Source organism: Zonotrichia leucophrys, chromosome 26 (assembly GCF_028769735.1).
Source record: "Zonotrichia leucophrys gambelii isolate GWCS_2022_RI chromosome 26, RI_Zleu_2.0, whole genome shotgun sequence".
Lineage (NCBI taxonomy): Eukaryota > Metazoa > Chordata > Aves > Passeriformes > Passerellidae > Zonotrichia > Zonotrichia leucophrys.
The window spans coordinates 1,089,716-1,103,114 of NC_088195.1; the positions used below are offsets into that span (position 1 = coordinate 1,089,716).

The following is a 13,399-nucleotide window of genomic DNA, read 5'->3' on the forward strand; positions in this document are numbered from 1 at the left end:
TCGCATGCTTGTGTTTGATCTTTGCTTTGTTTACGTTCCACTCACTCAGTTTACAGGCGGGCACGGGAGGGTCCCAGCTGAAATCCTCTTGGCACTGGGTGTGACTGATGCCTTCCAGCACGTAACCATCGTCACATTCAAGAGTGATGTTAGTGCCAGAGCGATAAGTACTTCCTTTAATGGCTTTTTTAACACCTTGCACATCCGGGAATTCACATCTGATCTCTGAAATTGGAAGCAGTAGAAAGAGGACATTTAGAGGGAACACAAAATGAGAAACACAGCTGTGGGTTATTTAGGACATCGCTCTTGAGTTCCTTCTGAGTGTAGCCAGGAATCAATTCTCGTTCCGCAGAAGTGGGGAAGTGCCTGAGTCGCAGGTGGAATCCCAAACACCAGAGGAAGCCCAGACTCACCTTTGCACTGCGGGAGGGGCTGGCTCCAGGCCCCCGAGCCCGTGCAGCTGATGGAAGCGTTCCCAACCAGCGAGTACCCGGGATCGCAGCTGTAGGACACCGCGGCTCCCCGGGGAAAGGTGGCAGAGGCGTTCCCTTTCAGCCTCCCGTTGGTGATGCTCGGAGGCTGCGGACACTTCACAGCTGGAGAGCCAGGGAGAGACAATCAGCAGGATGCTGAAGGGGGGCCAGGGAGTGGCTGAGGCGCTGCCCCTCTGCAGCCTCGACTGCTCCCTTGGAATTTGTGCACTCAGCCCGGACCCCTGTAACTCCAGCAGGCTTTGGAAAGGCTAAAAATTGTGCTTATCACACATTCTGTACTCAGCCTGTGCTTATCACACATTCTGTACTCAGATTTAGACCTTCTACAGACCTTCCCCTAAGGCAAGACTCGTTAAAATATCCTTTGTTCTTTGCTCTCTGCGGCTAAAACGCACCTTGACAGACAGGAGGGGGATGGCTCCAGGCTCCAGATGCTGTGCAATAAATGGATGCTGTCCCCAGGAGGGAGAAGCCAGGCTCACAGATGTAGTTTACGGATGTTCCCACAGTAAAAACTGCTTTTGCTGGGCCACGGAAAGACCCGTGGGTGATATTTGCAGGCTTGGAGCAGTGCAGCACTGAAAACAGAGAGTGGAGATCAAAGCAGAGCTCAGAGAAACAAGAGGGAAAACTTCAGAGCAGCTGGGGAAGGCTGAACTCTCCCTCCCACAGCACTGACCCCAACAGCCCTGCCCAACCCTCTGCAAAGTTCCCTCAGAAAAGCAGGACAGGCTGGGAGGAGGAGTTAGTGATTAGTAAATCAAATCTTGCCTCTTCAGGTAAGACACCTTACCTGGCTTTGTTGTGGGGTCAGGGTGGTGATAACGTTCTGACACTCCATCTAAATGCAGCATTAAGAGTTTAAAAACACGGTTGAGCAAATAAAATGTACACATTTACCTTCATTTCCCATCATCCTGGTATTACATTTCCAGGAAAATATTCACAGCTCTCTGATAGTCTATGTCCTGCAGCTACCAAATTCCTCATTTCCAGGGAATAAGAGAATGTAGATTATGGATTGCAACAAGCAGTGTGAGAACGTGCAAGTCATGCCAGTACTTACAGCATTACCCAAGCCCTGCTCATCTCCTGTGTGTGAAGAGAGGCATAAATGAAAGGAAACATTTCTGGGTTCTCCTTAAAGCAGTTGGAGCAAACAGGAAAAATAAAACCAACTTTGGGTTCGGTGAGTGAAACCATGAGGAATGTGCAATCCCGACAAGGCCAAGAGCTGATTCTTACCCTGCTCACAGACAGGCACAGGTGGGTGCCACCTCCTGTCCCCTTGGCACTGGGACGTGGGGTGGCCTCGCAGGGTGAAGCCTCTGTGGCACTTGAAGGTGACAGAGTCCCCGTAGGTGTAGCGGGGCCTGGGGACAGCCACCCTGCCATTCTGGACCTGTGGGGCTGGGCACAGCACCCCTGAAAGAGAAACTCCTCTTTAGGGGTACAAAGCCACGTGAGTGCTGAATGAACACATCCTCAAGTCCATTCTCAGTGTGCTCAGAGCAGTCTCACAGGTAAGACTTAAAGACTCAGATAAGAATAATTCCAGGTAGGACTTAAAGACTCAGATAAGAATAATTCCAGGAACTGAGGGGAGGAGTTTTAGTTCTTTGAGGTACCTTAAGGGAACCACAATAATATTATTTTTATATTTATGTATATAAACATAGATGGTGTGAATATATTCTAATAAATTCATGAAATGGGGTAGAAATCTGTCAGTACTATCATTCTCATGAATGCTTTACTATTCCCAACCTCAAAAAGCAATTCCATCTGAAAAAAAAAAAAAAAAGACTAATTGCAATGATCAACCCCTGCAAAACATCCTTGTGCTTCAGTTAACAGTAGAGGGTTTGGAAAATTCCATTTCAGTGGTACTCAAAATGTCACTCTTCTACATAACACTTTTTTTTACTTGATTTCTTATTTATTGTTGTGAAACAAAAGGGACAAGTCCCTGCAGGCATCTCACAACTCTTCAGTCTGAATTGCTGTGACAGATCAAAGCTTACAACTGGAAGATTTTCAGAAGAAACCAAATATACAAGCATAAAAAAAATCTAAAAACTATCCCAGAGGAATATTATCCTTTAATAGTCTTATTCATTTAATTCTATTTATTTAAAGGAAACACCTTTTAATTTTAAGGACTTAATATGGCAATTCTGGCCCCAATATAGTGGTGACCTACTTACTTTTACAGATGGGAGGCAGACCAGTCCAGGCAACACCTCGTCCCAAAATCTCACATCTCCTGTGGGACTCTCCAACCAGCCTGTACCTGGAGGTGCAGAGAGAGAAATATCAGCTCATACCAAGTCCCTCAGCTTGGATTCTTCCCTCCCCAGAGTTTTCCTTCTGCAGCCTCCTGATTCCAGCTGATCACCAAGGTCTCTCTGCTGGTTTGACACGTGGGAGTGGAGGACACCAAGTTGCTTTTCCCAGATCCAAGGGGAGCAACACTGACCCCAAAAACTCTGGGTTACATTGGTCAGGTGATAAATCAGGACCCAACTGATTTCCAGAGGGCTGGAGCCTCCTTGCAGCACGGCCTTGCTCCCACTCTCAGCTCCTGCTCGAGGCCATCTGAGAAGGAAAACTGAAACTGGTTTGCAAATTAATCTGCTGAGCACAGGAGGGAAAAGTGAGACAATTCTCCCTTTCTGGAGCAGGCAACTATGGCAGAATTAGAACCAAAACTCCAAAATTCCAATTCTCCCAATGCTGTGGGAGAACAGCTGTAGAGGAGTGGGCTCTGATCCTTTACCCACCACCAAACTCAGACAGGAGGCAGCACAGGCAGCGTGGGACTCACCCTTCGTCACACGTGTGGCTCACGGTTGACCCAAAAAGGAGATCTGTCAGAACAACAACTCTGCCATTCCTGGGGGGTTCTGGGTGGCTACATTGCTTCCCTGGGAAAGAACAAGGCTTTGTTTAAACTCCTCTCTTGAGCTTGTGCTGCACACTATGAGAAGGTACCTTAAGGCTCTGTCCAAGCTCTGCCACCAACAAAGATGTGATTTCAAAAAGGCCCAAAGCGGCCCAGACCGTGTGACTAGTAAAGCCATGTACCAATCTTTCCTTCAAAAACCCACAGAATAGACCATTTCCAGTAACCAACACCAAATGGATGGAGCTATTCACTTTTACAGAACTCTAGGGCTTCAGACCACGTGTGGTTTTGGAGGCAAGTCAGAGTTTGGGGCACTCCGGGGCGTCTCGAGTGTCCCGGCCGGCAGCTGTAGCTCACGGTGTCCCCAACAGCAAATTCCTGCTGATTTCTGTATTGCCTGGCTAGCTCAGCAAAGGTCAGGTTTGGAGGTGCACCACAGCCACCTATCGGGGGAGAAAACATGGGGAGAAACGGAGATGTCAGCTACAAAAATTGTTTTTAAATGTATTTTGAGTATGTGCAGCTTAAAATCGTTGTGCGAAGTGGGTAAAAAAGGGGAGGGTCAAGGATTCAGAATTCTGGGAAGGGCAAGGATGAATCCTACAGGTATAAACCCCCAGGCTGTCCACAGCTCCAAGCTCAGAGCCGCAGTGTACCTGCACACTGAGGCAGAGGGAGGCTCCAGTTGCCAGAGCTGGTGCAGCGGATGGATGCCTCTCCCCGGAGGCTGTAGCCTGGGTCACAGCTGTAGTTCACAACCATCCCAGCAGGAAAAACCTCCAAGTCCTGGCTGTCGTGGGTCCCTTTGGTAATATTGGGAGGTGAAGGGCATTGCAGCACTAAAGAGGACAAAACAAAACTGAGAAAAGGGCAGGGCCATGACCCTGGGACAGGTGGGGAAGTTGGGGGTGTTCAGCCTGAAGGGAAGGGTCCAGGGAGACCTTAGAGCCTCTTCCAGTGCCTGAAGGGGCTCCAAGAGAGCTGGAGAGGGACTGGGGACAAGGGATGGAGTGACAGGAATGGCTTCCCACTGCCAGAGGGCAGGGTTGGGTGGGATATTGGGAAGGAATTCCTCTCTGCCAGGGTGGGCAGGGGAGTGCCCAGAGCAGCTGAGGCTGCCCCATCCCTGGAAATGTCCAAGGCCAGGCTGGACAGGGCTTGGAGCAAGCTGTGGTAGTGGAAGGTGTCCCTGCTCATGGCAGGGGTTGAGATGAGCTGATTTTAAGCTTCTTCAACTCAGTGTCATAGGAGAAGAATCACTGTTTTCAGGAGTCTGCCCAAACCCTCCAAAGGAGGGAGTGATGAAGGGGAAATTACAAGGCTTCAAGCGCACAATTTAAACCAATTGGAAGCAGCTGCAAAACTTACTTTTGCAAAACTCTTGGGCTTCAGACCACGTTAGATTTTCAAGACATGTGATAGTTGGTGATATCTGTGGCTGTTCCACATATCCAGGCAGACAAGTGTAGTTCACAGTCATCCCAACAGGAAACTCAGTCTGATTTCCATATTCCTTGCTTAGCTCAGCAAATAGCAATGGTGTTGGTGTGCCACAACCGGCTGCCAAGAAACGAAATGGGCATGAGAAAAATGTCCTTGGCTGTGAAATGCAGCTAAATAGGAACAGGTGCATTGATAGGCACTGCTAAACCCCAAGTTATTAATGCATCTTCTATGTAGTCTGACGTTTGTCTGCATCAAATAACACTCAGCATGTAAGGACACAGGCACCTAATTTAGGTGGTCTTAAAACAAAACAGGATAAAGCAATGCCCAAAAATAGTTTGGTCAGTGTGGTGCCTTCACACGACTCTGGGCTGTAAAGTACAGAAATCTTTAATTTCAATATTTAGAACACCCAAGCCTGTCTCCTTTTGGGAAACTTGAGCAGTGCCACCAGCTTATTCCCAGTGCCACCAAAGTGAGCACAGCTCCTGCTGTGGTTCTCCCTATGCCATGCAATCCTGCAGGGTGCCAGGTTTGCCTGATCCAGGGTGAGCCTGGCACGGGATGGATGCTGAGCCTGGCAGGGGAGGGATGCTGAGCATGGCACAGGATGGATGCTGAGCCTGGCACAGGGATGGATGCTGGGCCTGGCACGGGAGGGATGCTGAGCCTGGCACAGGGTGGATGCTGAGCCTGGCACAGAATGGATGCTGGGCCTGGCACGGGATGGATGCTGGGCCTGGCACAGGGATGGATGCTGGGCCTGGCACAGGGATGGACTGGCTGGAGCCTATGCACAGGGATGGAGGAGGCTCGTGGCCCCAGGCCAGCACCTGCACAGCGAGGGTAGGGAAGGCTCCAGTTGCCCCAGGCCGTGCACAGCACCGAGGGGTCCCCGAGCAGGGTGAAGCCAGGCTGGCAGCTGTAGCTCACGGAGGTGCCACTGGTGAAGTTGGTCCCGGGCTCGGCGCTGAGCGTGGCGTGGGCGATGACGGGGGGCGGAGGGCAGGGCCGCGCTGCCAGGGCAGGAGCAGAGAGCAGAGGTTGTTTAGGGGTTTCACCCAGAGGAGGGGCACTGGTACCGCAGCAAAGCCCGTCACACTGGCTCACCTGGCTGGCAGGTGGGCACAGCGGGCACCCAGCGGCTGTCAGGCTGGCACTTGGCCCCACGGCTGCCCCTCAGCACGAAGCCTGGGTGGCACTGGAAGGTGACGTTGTCCCCAGGGCGGTACACAGCCCTCCGGCCCTCAGCCACCTCCCCGTCCTTGATGCTGGGGCTGCTGCAGGTGATCACTGCGAGGGAAAAGCAGCACAGCTTGGCTGGGGGCATGGCTGGGGGCATGGTGCCAGAGCTGAGGGTGCTCCTCTGGTTCTGGGAGCCTGTGTGAGTGCACTGCTCTCCCTTTGCACTGAGAGTGGCAGCATTTACAGCTCACCTTCACACCGGGGGTAAGGGATGCTCCAGACTCCCGATGGCAAGCAGGAAATGGTGCTTTTCCCAGCCAGGAGGTAGCCTGGGTCACAGTGGTACCTCACTGCCATGCCAGGGATGAACTCTGCCACCCCCTTGCTGTCGTGCTGGCCGTTCCTGATAGTTGGAGGGGAAGGACACGGTGGCACTGCAAGGAGAGGAAATCATCCCAGCTAGCCAAGAGCTGGTACCACAAACACCCTTGGAAGGTGAGGCAGCCTTTTAAACTTTGTTCTTCCCATTAATTTCTGCCCAACACCAACGAGGGTGTCACTGAATGATATTTCCATCCTAGCCTCTCTTACCTTCCAGCCTTCATGTTTTCTGAGGTAATTGACATAAAAATGATGGCTTCTCACTGTTTAGGCAACTACAGTGGTTAGTTTTCATCTGTGGCTCTAACAACTTGCTCTGGTCTCTCTATGGTTGTGAATGATATCAGGCACCAGCCTGGATTTTGTGGATTCATTTAAAGAGCCCTACATTTAACAAGGATCTGAATCACAGAAACACTGAAATTTGAAAAGCCACTACCCCATGTCCCAAGTGCCACATCCACATGTCTTTTAAATCCCTCCAGGGATGGTGCCAGATGATGCCCACACCTCCCCAGGCAGCCTGTTCAGGGGTTTGGATGAGGATCAGAAGGATGGCAGGACATATTATGTGCATATTTTCCCTTTCCAGCCCCTTTACCTCCTTTACAGGGGTTCAGAAATCAGCTGCCCCTCATTTCCACTTACACTTCTCACAGGTGGGGACAGGAGGGTGCCACTTGCCCCCAAACTGGCACTGGGACTCCTGAGAGCCCTTCAAGGCATAACCTAAGTTGCACTCGAAGATGATGGTGTCCTCCAGGTTGTAGGTGCTCTCTGACCCAGCCACTTTTCCATTCTCGATCTCTGGCCTGGTGCAGCCAATTGCTGGAAGGGAAGAGCATGAGGATGTGAAGAGCTGGGGATGTGAAACCCCTCCTGGCTGTGGAGGGACACTGGGCAGGGACAGCACCTTCTGCTGGGCCTTGCCATCCCTGTCACAGGCATTACAACATTTGTGACTGTTGTTCTTACACTAAATATCATTATTCAGCTGTTCCTGTGCATTTGTACTCAGCAGGAACAGAAAGGGAAACCCACAGGGGCACAGGGGGCTCCTCCTGCCCCTGGCACCTCAGCTCTCAGCCTGTGCCTGGGCATTTGCTGGCAGTGATTGCACCAGGAGCCGAGCAGGAGGAAGGAGCCCCAGGAACGCACCTCGGCAGCGGGGCTGGGGCCGGCTCCAGGTGCCCCGGGCCGTGCAGCGGATGGAGGCGTTGCCCAGCAGGGAATAGCCCTCGGCGCAGGTGTAGAGCACCACGGAGCCCGGGCTGTGCCTGGCCCCGGGGCTGGCACCGTGCTGCCCGTTGGCAATGCTCGGCGGGGCAGGGCACCTCACCTCTGCCGGGAACAGGGAAAGGCAGGTGAGAAATGGGGCAGGGCAAGATAAACACCAAAAACCCCAATGTTCTGAGAGCAAAGCAGCGAGATAACACAAGTGCAGTCAGCCTTATTGCTGATATGTAACTTTCCCAGGAACTCTCCTTAGCTCTTTGCTTCAGCAGAAACCAACATCCTGGTTTTTAGAGCTTCTGCAGAAGCAATAAATCAAATTAAGTTGTAATGAAAACGGAAGCAATAACAGTACTCCCCCATCAGCCTCAAAGAGGAAAAGCTGTTATACTAAAGCACTAGCAAATAAGTGTTTTATGCTTTAAAAAGTGATTAAAAAATAGTAAATCCTCTGAGTTGTTTTGAACACTGACATTAACTGCTGTGAATACATAAAATCGGTTGTGTGAGCTGTGTCCCCAAGGGTGCAGGCCCTGCCCCAGGCTGTCCCTTGTGCCAGGGCCAGCCAGAGCTGGCTGTGGGCACACCCCGAGCCGTACCTTGGCACCGTGGCACTGTCCCACTCCACGTGCCACGCTCCCCGTCCCCAGAGGTGCAGGACAGGGAGGAGTCTCCAGCCAGGGCCAGCCCCGAGGCACAGGTGTAGGTGACCACGTCCCCAAGGGAGAAGGTGGCCCTGGAGCCCCCGCTGTGTGTCCCATTGGGGATGGCCGGAGGGGCAGCGCAGGTGACACCTGTGGGCAGGACAAGGGGACAAGGGGGGGTCAGCACTGCCCAGGAAGGGCACACACAGTGCCCAGGAAGGGCACTGACAGAGGGGAAGCCACCTCAGCAGTGACACAATGACCTGAATCACCAGTAACAAAGTTTGCATGGATAAAATGACACATGGGAATGAAATCTGTCCCCTCCTGTGAGTCACTTCCTTGCTGCCCGTGTTTGGAGGTGCTGGGACAATTCTTACCTCCCTTTCCATAACCATTGGTGACACAGAGAGAGAAACTGGCCAGTGAGAGATACTTACCACTAACAGGCAGTTTAAAATATTAATGTTTCTTCGCAGTTTGCACCAGAATAAATAAAAGACCTTTGAAACCGTTTTCAGAAGCATATCCAAACCAAAATGAAAAGAAAAAGGAAATATTTTACACATTCAGTGGCTTGAGAAATCTTTTGCAATAAAACCTTTGGCTTGAAAGAAGTTCCACTTTATCTTGTAAACCATCTCCAAGGGCCTGTTGTGGTGGCCTACTTACCCTGGCAGACAGGAGGATCCCCACTCCACGAGACATGTGTGCCAGAGACCTCACAAATTCTCTGGGAGCCTCCCACCAGCTTGTACCTGGGCCACACAGAAGGATTCATTATTTTAACAGTGAGATTTTTTATATTTGAGATTTCTTTACAACCCTTGCAAGTGGCAGCCAAGAGTTCTGGCTTGGGAACTGGGTTGTGTAAAGCTGAAAATCCACTTCCCTCTCCCCAGGGCAGGACTCACCCTTTGTCACAAGTGTAATGGATTTTGGACCCGAGGAGGAGATCTGTCAGGACAACAGCTCTGCCATTCTCTGGGTTCCCTGGGTTGGGGCACTGCTTCTCTGGAAGGGAATGCCAGCCTCCATCAGCCCTCAGCTGGGCTGACATCCCAGCAGGGATGGCACCAGAGAGCAGGCAGAGACACCCTCAAAGCTGGGGAAACATCCCAGGGATGGCACCAGAGAGCAGGCAGAGACACCCTCAAAGCTGGGGAAGCACAGAAAGCAGCCCAGCCTCCCACTGCAGGCTTCCAGCACTCGCAGGACATACTTTTACAGAACTCCAGCACTGCAGACCAGGTCTGGTTGCTGAGGCAGGTGATGGCTGGTGACACCCCCAGGAGCTGGCTGTAGCCAGGCTGGCACTCGAATTCCACCCTGCTCCCCTCAGGAAACAGCGTCTGGTTCCTGTAGGGCTCCTTGAGCTCGGCAAAGCCCAGCCTGGCAGGGGCTCTGCAGCCAGCTGCCAGGACAGAGAACAGCCTGGCTGTTAAAGAGCCACAAAAGGAGGATTGGGAGAGCAGGGGAAGGTTAAACCCTGCTGGGACACTTGCCCTGCTCGCAGACGGGCACAGGCGGCTCCCAGGTGTCGTTTGGCTGGCACTGGATCTCTCTGTGGCCGCGAATGGCATAGCCTGGGTCACACTGGAAGGTCACGGTGTCCCTGTGTGCGTAGGCAGCCCTGGCAGCCACGATCCTCCCGTGCTGGATCTGTGGGACGGGACAGTTCGCCTCTGGAAAGGAAAGAGGTGCAGTGCTCAGAACAGACCCTCAGGCAGAGCTGGGCAGTGTGAAGCCACCAAGGGCTGCAATTTTAAGACACTGAAAATCATTTTCCTAGAGAAGATGTTGATCAAACATTCCAAGGGGAAAGGGGAGCAGGGTGGCACCCCAGCCTCCCCTGCTCTGCCGGCCTGAGCCCTGGAAGATGCTGGGGCGAGAATTCCAGCTGGCTGGAGTTTCCCAACCGGATCAGCGGGGCTGGGGGGATGCCCGGGGGTCCCTGCCCACCTCCGCAGGCCGGCAGGGGCTCGCTCCAGACGCCGCTGTGCCCGTCGCGGGTGGTGCAGTGGATGGAGGGCTCCCCGTGCAGGGGCAGCCCGTGCTTGCAGCTGTAGGTGACGGCCGTGCCGTAGTGGAACTCGCTCTGCAGCCGGCCCGAGTGCTGCCCGTTGGGAATGTCCGGGGGCGGCTCGCAAGGGATGCCTGCACAGGAGCAGAACCTCAGCTCAGCAGCAGCACCGCAGCACCTGTGGGGCGCTTCTTGAGCCCCTCGGGCTGGGGGGCACAAACACTTCTAAAGATGGGATGAAGTGACCTCCCCAGTGATGGTTGGGAACAGGATCCCACCCTGGCAGGTAGAAAGCAGAGCAGTAACCAAAACTCTGTGGAGGAAACACCTGCATGCTTTGCATTTGCTACTTTTAAAGAAATAATTTGAATACCTATTTAGCATCACTTGTATAAAATCCTGGTGCCAATCCAGGCACAGTCTGTGTGTCACCTGTGGTTCACACCTACCTGGAGAATCTGGGAAATGCTTTAAAACCTCAGAATGTACCAGCAAATGTTTCTTTCTTCCGTGTGAAACGGCCCTGATCAGCCACGCAGCCTGATCAGCAGAGAAAGCCCAGGGGGAATTGCTGAGGAGCAGCACAGCAGCTCTTGGGCACTCACCAGTGGCCGAGAGAGGGAACAAACCCCGGTCTGGGATTTTGGGATTCGCTGCTGGCCCTGCCTCGGTGCTCTGCCTCTCCCTAGGCCTGACCCTTGGTCTCTCTGGGTGTGACAGAACAACCCCTAAGCTGAACACGTGTTCCCTTCCTCTCCTGCAATGGGCTCCTGGTGTCAGGCAGCAGCAGGATGCTCAAGCACTGCTGGAAAAGCTCCAGCTGAGGTGTTGCTTTCCATAATCCCTTCAGCTTTGGGGTCTTGTACCTTTTCCCAGACTGCTTGCTTATGCCTCCCAAACCTTCTGATTTTTCCTGCCCACAAAGGGGAGAATTGCCTGTGAAAGCTTTGATTGGAAAGATGTGGCAGACTCTGCTGGAAAATAATTCCCAGATCCATGCAAACCCCCAGAGCCACGAGCTACTCACGCTGACAGAGGGGAGTGTGGCCAGTCCATGCAACACGTCCCCCAGAGATCTCACAGCGTCTGCTGGCTTGTCCAATTAACCTGTGCCTGGTGGAAAAAGGGTTGGTCATTCACCCCAAGCCATTCCAGCTGGAATTACTGTTCCTCCCAACCACCCGGGATGTGGGATCAGCCCTGCTGGCAGCAAATTCCTTCCTTGCTCTGCCTGACCCATTTCCCAGCATTTGTAGGGGATATATATATATAAAATATATATACATATCCATTTTTATATATATATATATATATATATATATATATAAAATATATATACACACCATATATATTAAATATATATATCCATTTTATATATGAAAAATATATACATATATATATATATACATTTTATATATTATATATAAATATATATATCCATTTTTATATATAATATATATCCATTTATACATATATATATATATAAAAATACATATATATCCATTATATATATATATATACACCCAGAATCCATTTACTGGGAGTGAATGAACAGAGGTTAAAAAGGGGGACACTTACCCAATCTACCTCCAAAGCAGGACTTACCCTTCCTCACAGCTGTAAACCACTGTAGAGCCAAGCTGCAGATTTGTCAGGGAAATAATCCTGCCATTCACAGGCTCACCTGGGTGACTGCACTGTTTCCCTGGGGAAGGAAAACACCCTTATGTCCTGCCTCTCTACATCACAGCACCAAATATGCAATTATTCCTCCAGTTCCCTGCCCACATTCCCAGTTCCCCCCAAAATGGGTTTCCCATTTCCAAGGGTTACATGGCTTTACTAGTCACATATTCAGAATAACACCAAGGTTTTGGCAGCATGGACAGAACCTGAGACCTGTTCCTCCTGCACCAACAGACACCAAATCAAGGAGCTATTCACTTTTACAGAACTCTAGTGCTTCTGACCACACTCCTCTCTCAAGGCATGTCAGAGTAGGTGACATTCCTGGCACTTTTGCATATCCAGGGCGGCAAGTGTATTGCACAGTCTTCCCAACAGGAAAATCAATGGCATTCCTGTGCTCCTCATTTAGCTCAGCAAACTGTAACCTTGTGGGAGCACCACAAGCACCTAGTGAGAGAGAAAAGAGATGTGAGAAGCAGCAGGACAGGCACATGGGGGGCAAGCACACAGAGAGCACTGCTAGGAGGAAAGGGGTTTGGTTTGCCTTGTAAAAATGTTCATTTTGATTAATATAGCCATTAATGAAGACATTTTCCCAAAGGGCAGCAGAGGATTAGGTTCTTATTCCCAGGATAGGCTTGAATCTTCCCCCTCAAAGGGTTTAACAACATTTTTAAACAGGATTAGGGGTCATAAAACAGCAGTTGTGTCAGGTACCTGGAGACCTGGTGAAGGAGGAGTGGTGGGGCAGTGCTCTGTCACACACAGGAGCAGGGGGCTGCCAGCTGCCATCCTCCTGGCACGACAGGCTGGCACTGCCCTGCAGGCTGTACCCATCGTGGCACCGGAATGTCACCGTTTGTCCGGGGGCAGAGAGGAGCCCGTGGCCACCAACTTGCCTTCCATTGGCTACGATTGGATTGATGCAGACAGTCCCTGGAAATCAGGGTGTGCAGGAGGAGTCCGAGCAAGAGAAAACACAAAACCACCAGCTGTTAATGTTGGAACCACAAAATCAGCGCGATGTCCACACAAACCTCCCCAGCTGTAGGAAGGCTTGGCATTAATTGAGTCCATGATACACTTTACATGGAATTAACCCCCTTGGAGGATCTGTTTGCAGTGGTGAGGGTGTCCCCTGTGCTCAGAGCCTGAGGGACAGAGCCCGGGCTCACCTTCGCAGCGAGGCCGGGGCCGGCTCCAGTTCCCCGATGCTCCGCAGGTCACAGCGGCATTTCCAACCAGGTAATAGCCGGGATCGCAGCTGTACCTCACAGACATCCCAGCGGTAAAAAACGCTTTGTCCCGGCCGTTGTGATTTCCATTGGTGACCTCCGGAGGCATCGGGCACGGCCGGACTGAGGGAGGGAGATGGGAAATTGAGCTCAGCGAG

At 51.7% G+C, this 13,399-nt stretch overlaps 1 protein-coding gene across 1 annotated transcript in view; it reads right to left on the reverse strand.

The window, feature by feature from the left end:
• CR1 (complement C3b/C4b receptor 1 (Knops blood group)) overlaps positions 1-13,399 on the reverse strand; it is a 39,664-nt gene that overhangs the window by 14,363 nt on the left and 11,902 nt on the right. The window contains exons 22-46 of the mRNA XM_064732811.1: positions 13,182-13,364; positions 12,724-12,942; positions 12,262-12,453; positions 11,923-12,022; positions 11,345-11,430; positions 10,257-10,451; positions 9,800-9,979; positions 9,517-9,708; positions 9,209-9,308; positions 8,967-9,052; positions 8,250-8,444; positions 7,576-7,758; positions 6,288-6,470; positions 5,962-6,144; positions 5,685-5,867; positions 4,774-4,965; positions 4,062-4,244; positions 3,657-3,848; positions 3,325-3,424; positions 2,705-2,790; positions 1,743-1,922; positions 1,291-1,338; positions 893-1,075; positions 417-599; positions 46-225 (exon numbers count right to left, since the gene is read on the reverse strand). Coding sequence (XP_064588881.1) covers positions 46-225; positions 417-599; positions 893-1,075; positions 1,291-1,338; positions 1,743-1,922; positions 2,705-2,790; positions 3,325-3,424; positions 3,657-3,848; positions 4,062-4,244; positions 4,774-4,965; positions 5,685-5,867; positions 5,962-6,144; positions 6,288-6,470; positions 7,576-7,758; positions 8,250-8,444; positions 8,967-9,052; positions 9,209-9,308; positions 9,517-9,708; positions 9,800-9,979; positions 10,257-10,451; positions 11,345-11,430; positions 11,923-12,022; positions 12,262-12,453; positions 12,724-12,942; positions 13,182-13,364 — 3,987 coding nt within the window. The remainder of the gene's footprint in view (positions 1-45; positions 226-416; positions 600-892; positions 1,076-1,290; positions 1,339-1,742; positions 1,923-2,704; positions 2,791-3,324; positions 3,425-3,656; positions 3,849-4,061; positions 4,245-4,773; positions 4,966-5,684; positions 5,868-5,961; positions 6,145-6,287; positions 6,471-7,575; positions 7,759-8,249; positions 8,445-8,966; positions 9,053-9,208; positions 9,309-9,516; positions 9,709-9,799; positions 9,980-10,256; positions 10,452-11,344; positions 11,431-11,922; positions 12,023-12,261; positions 12,454-12,723; positions 12,943-13,181; positions 13,365-13,399) is intronic.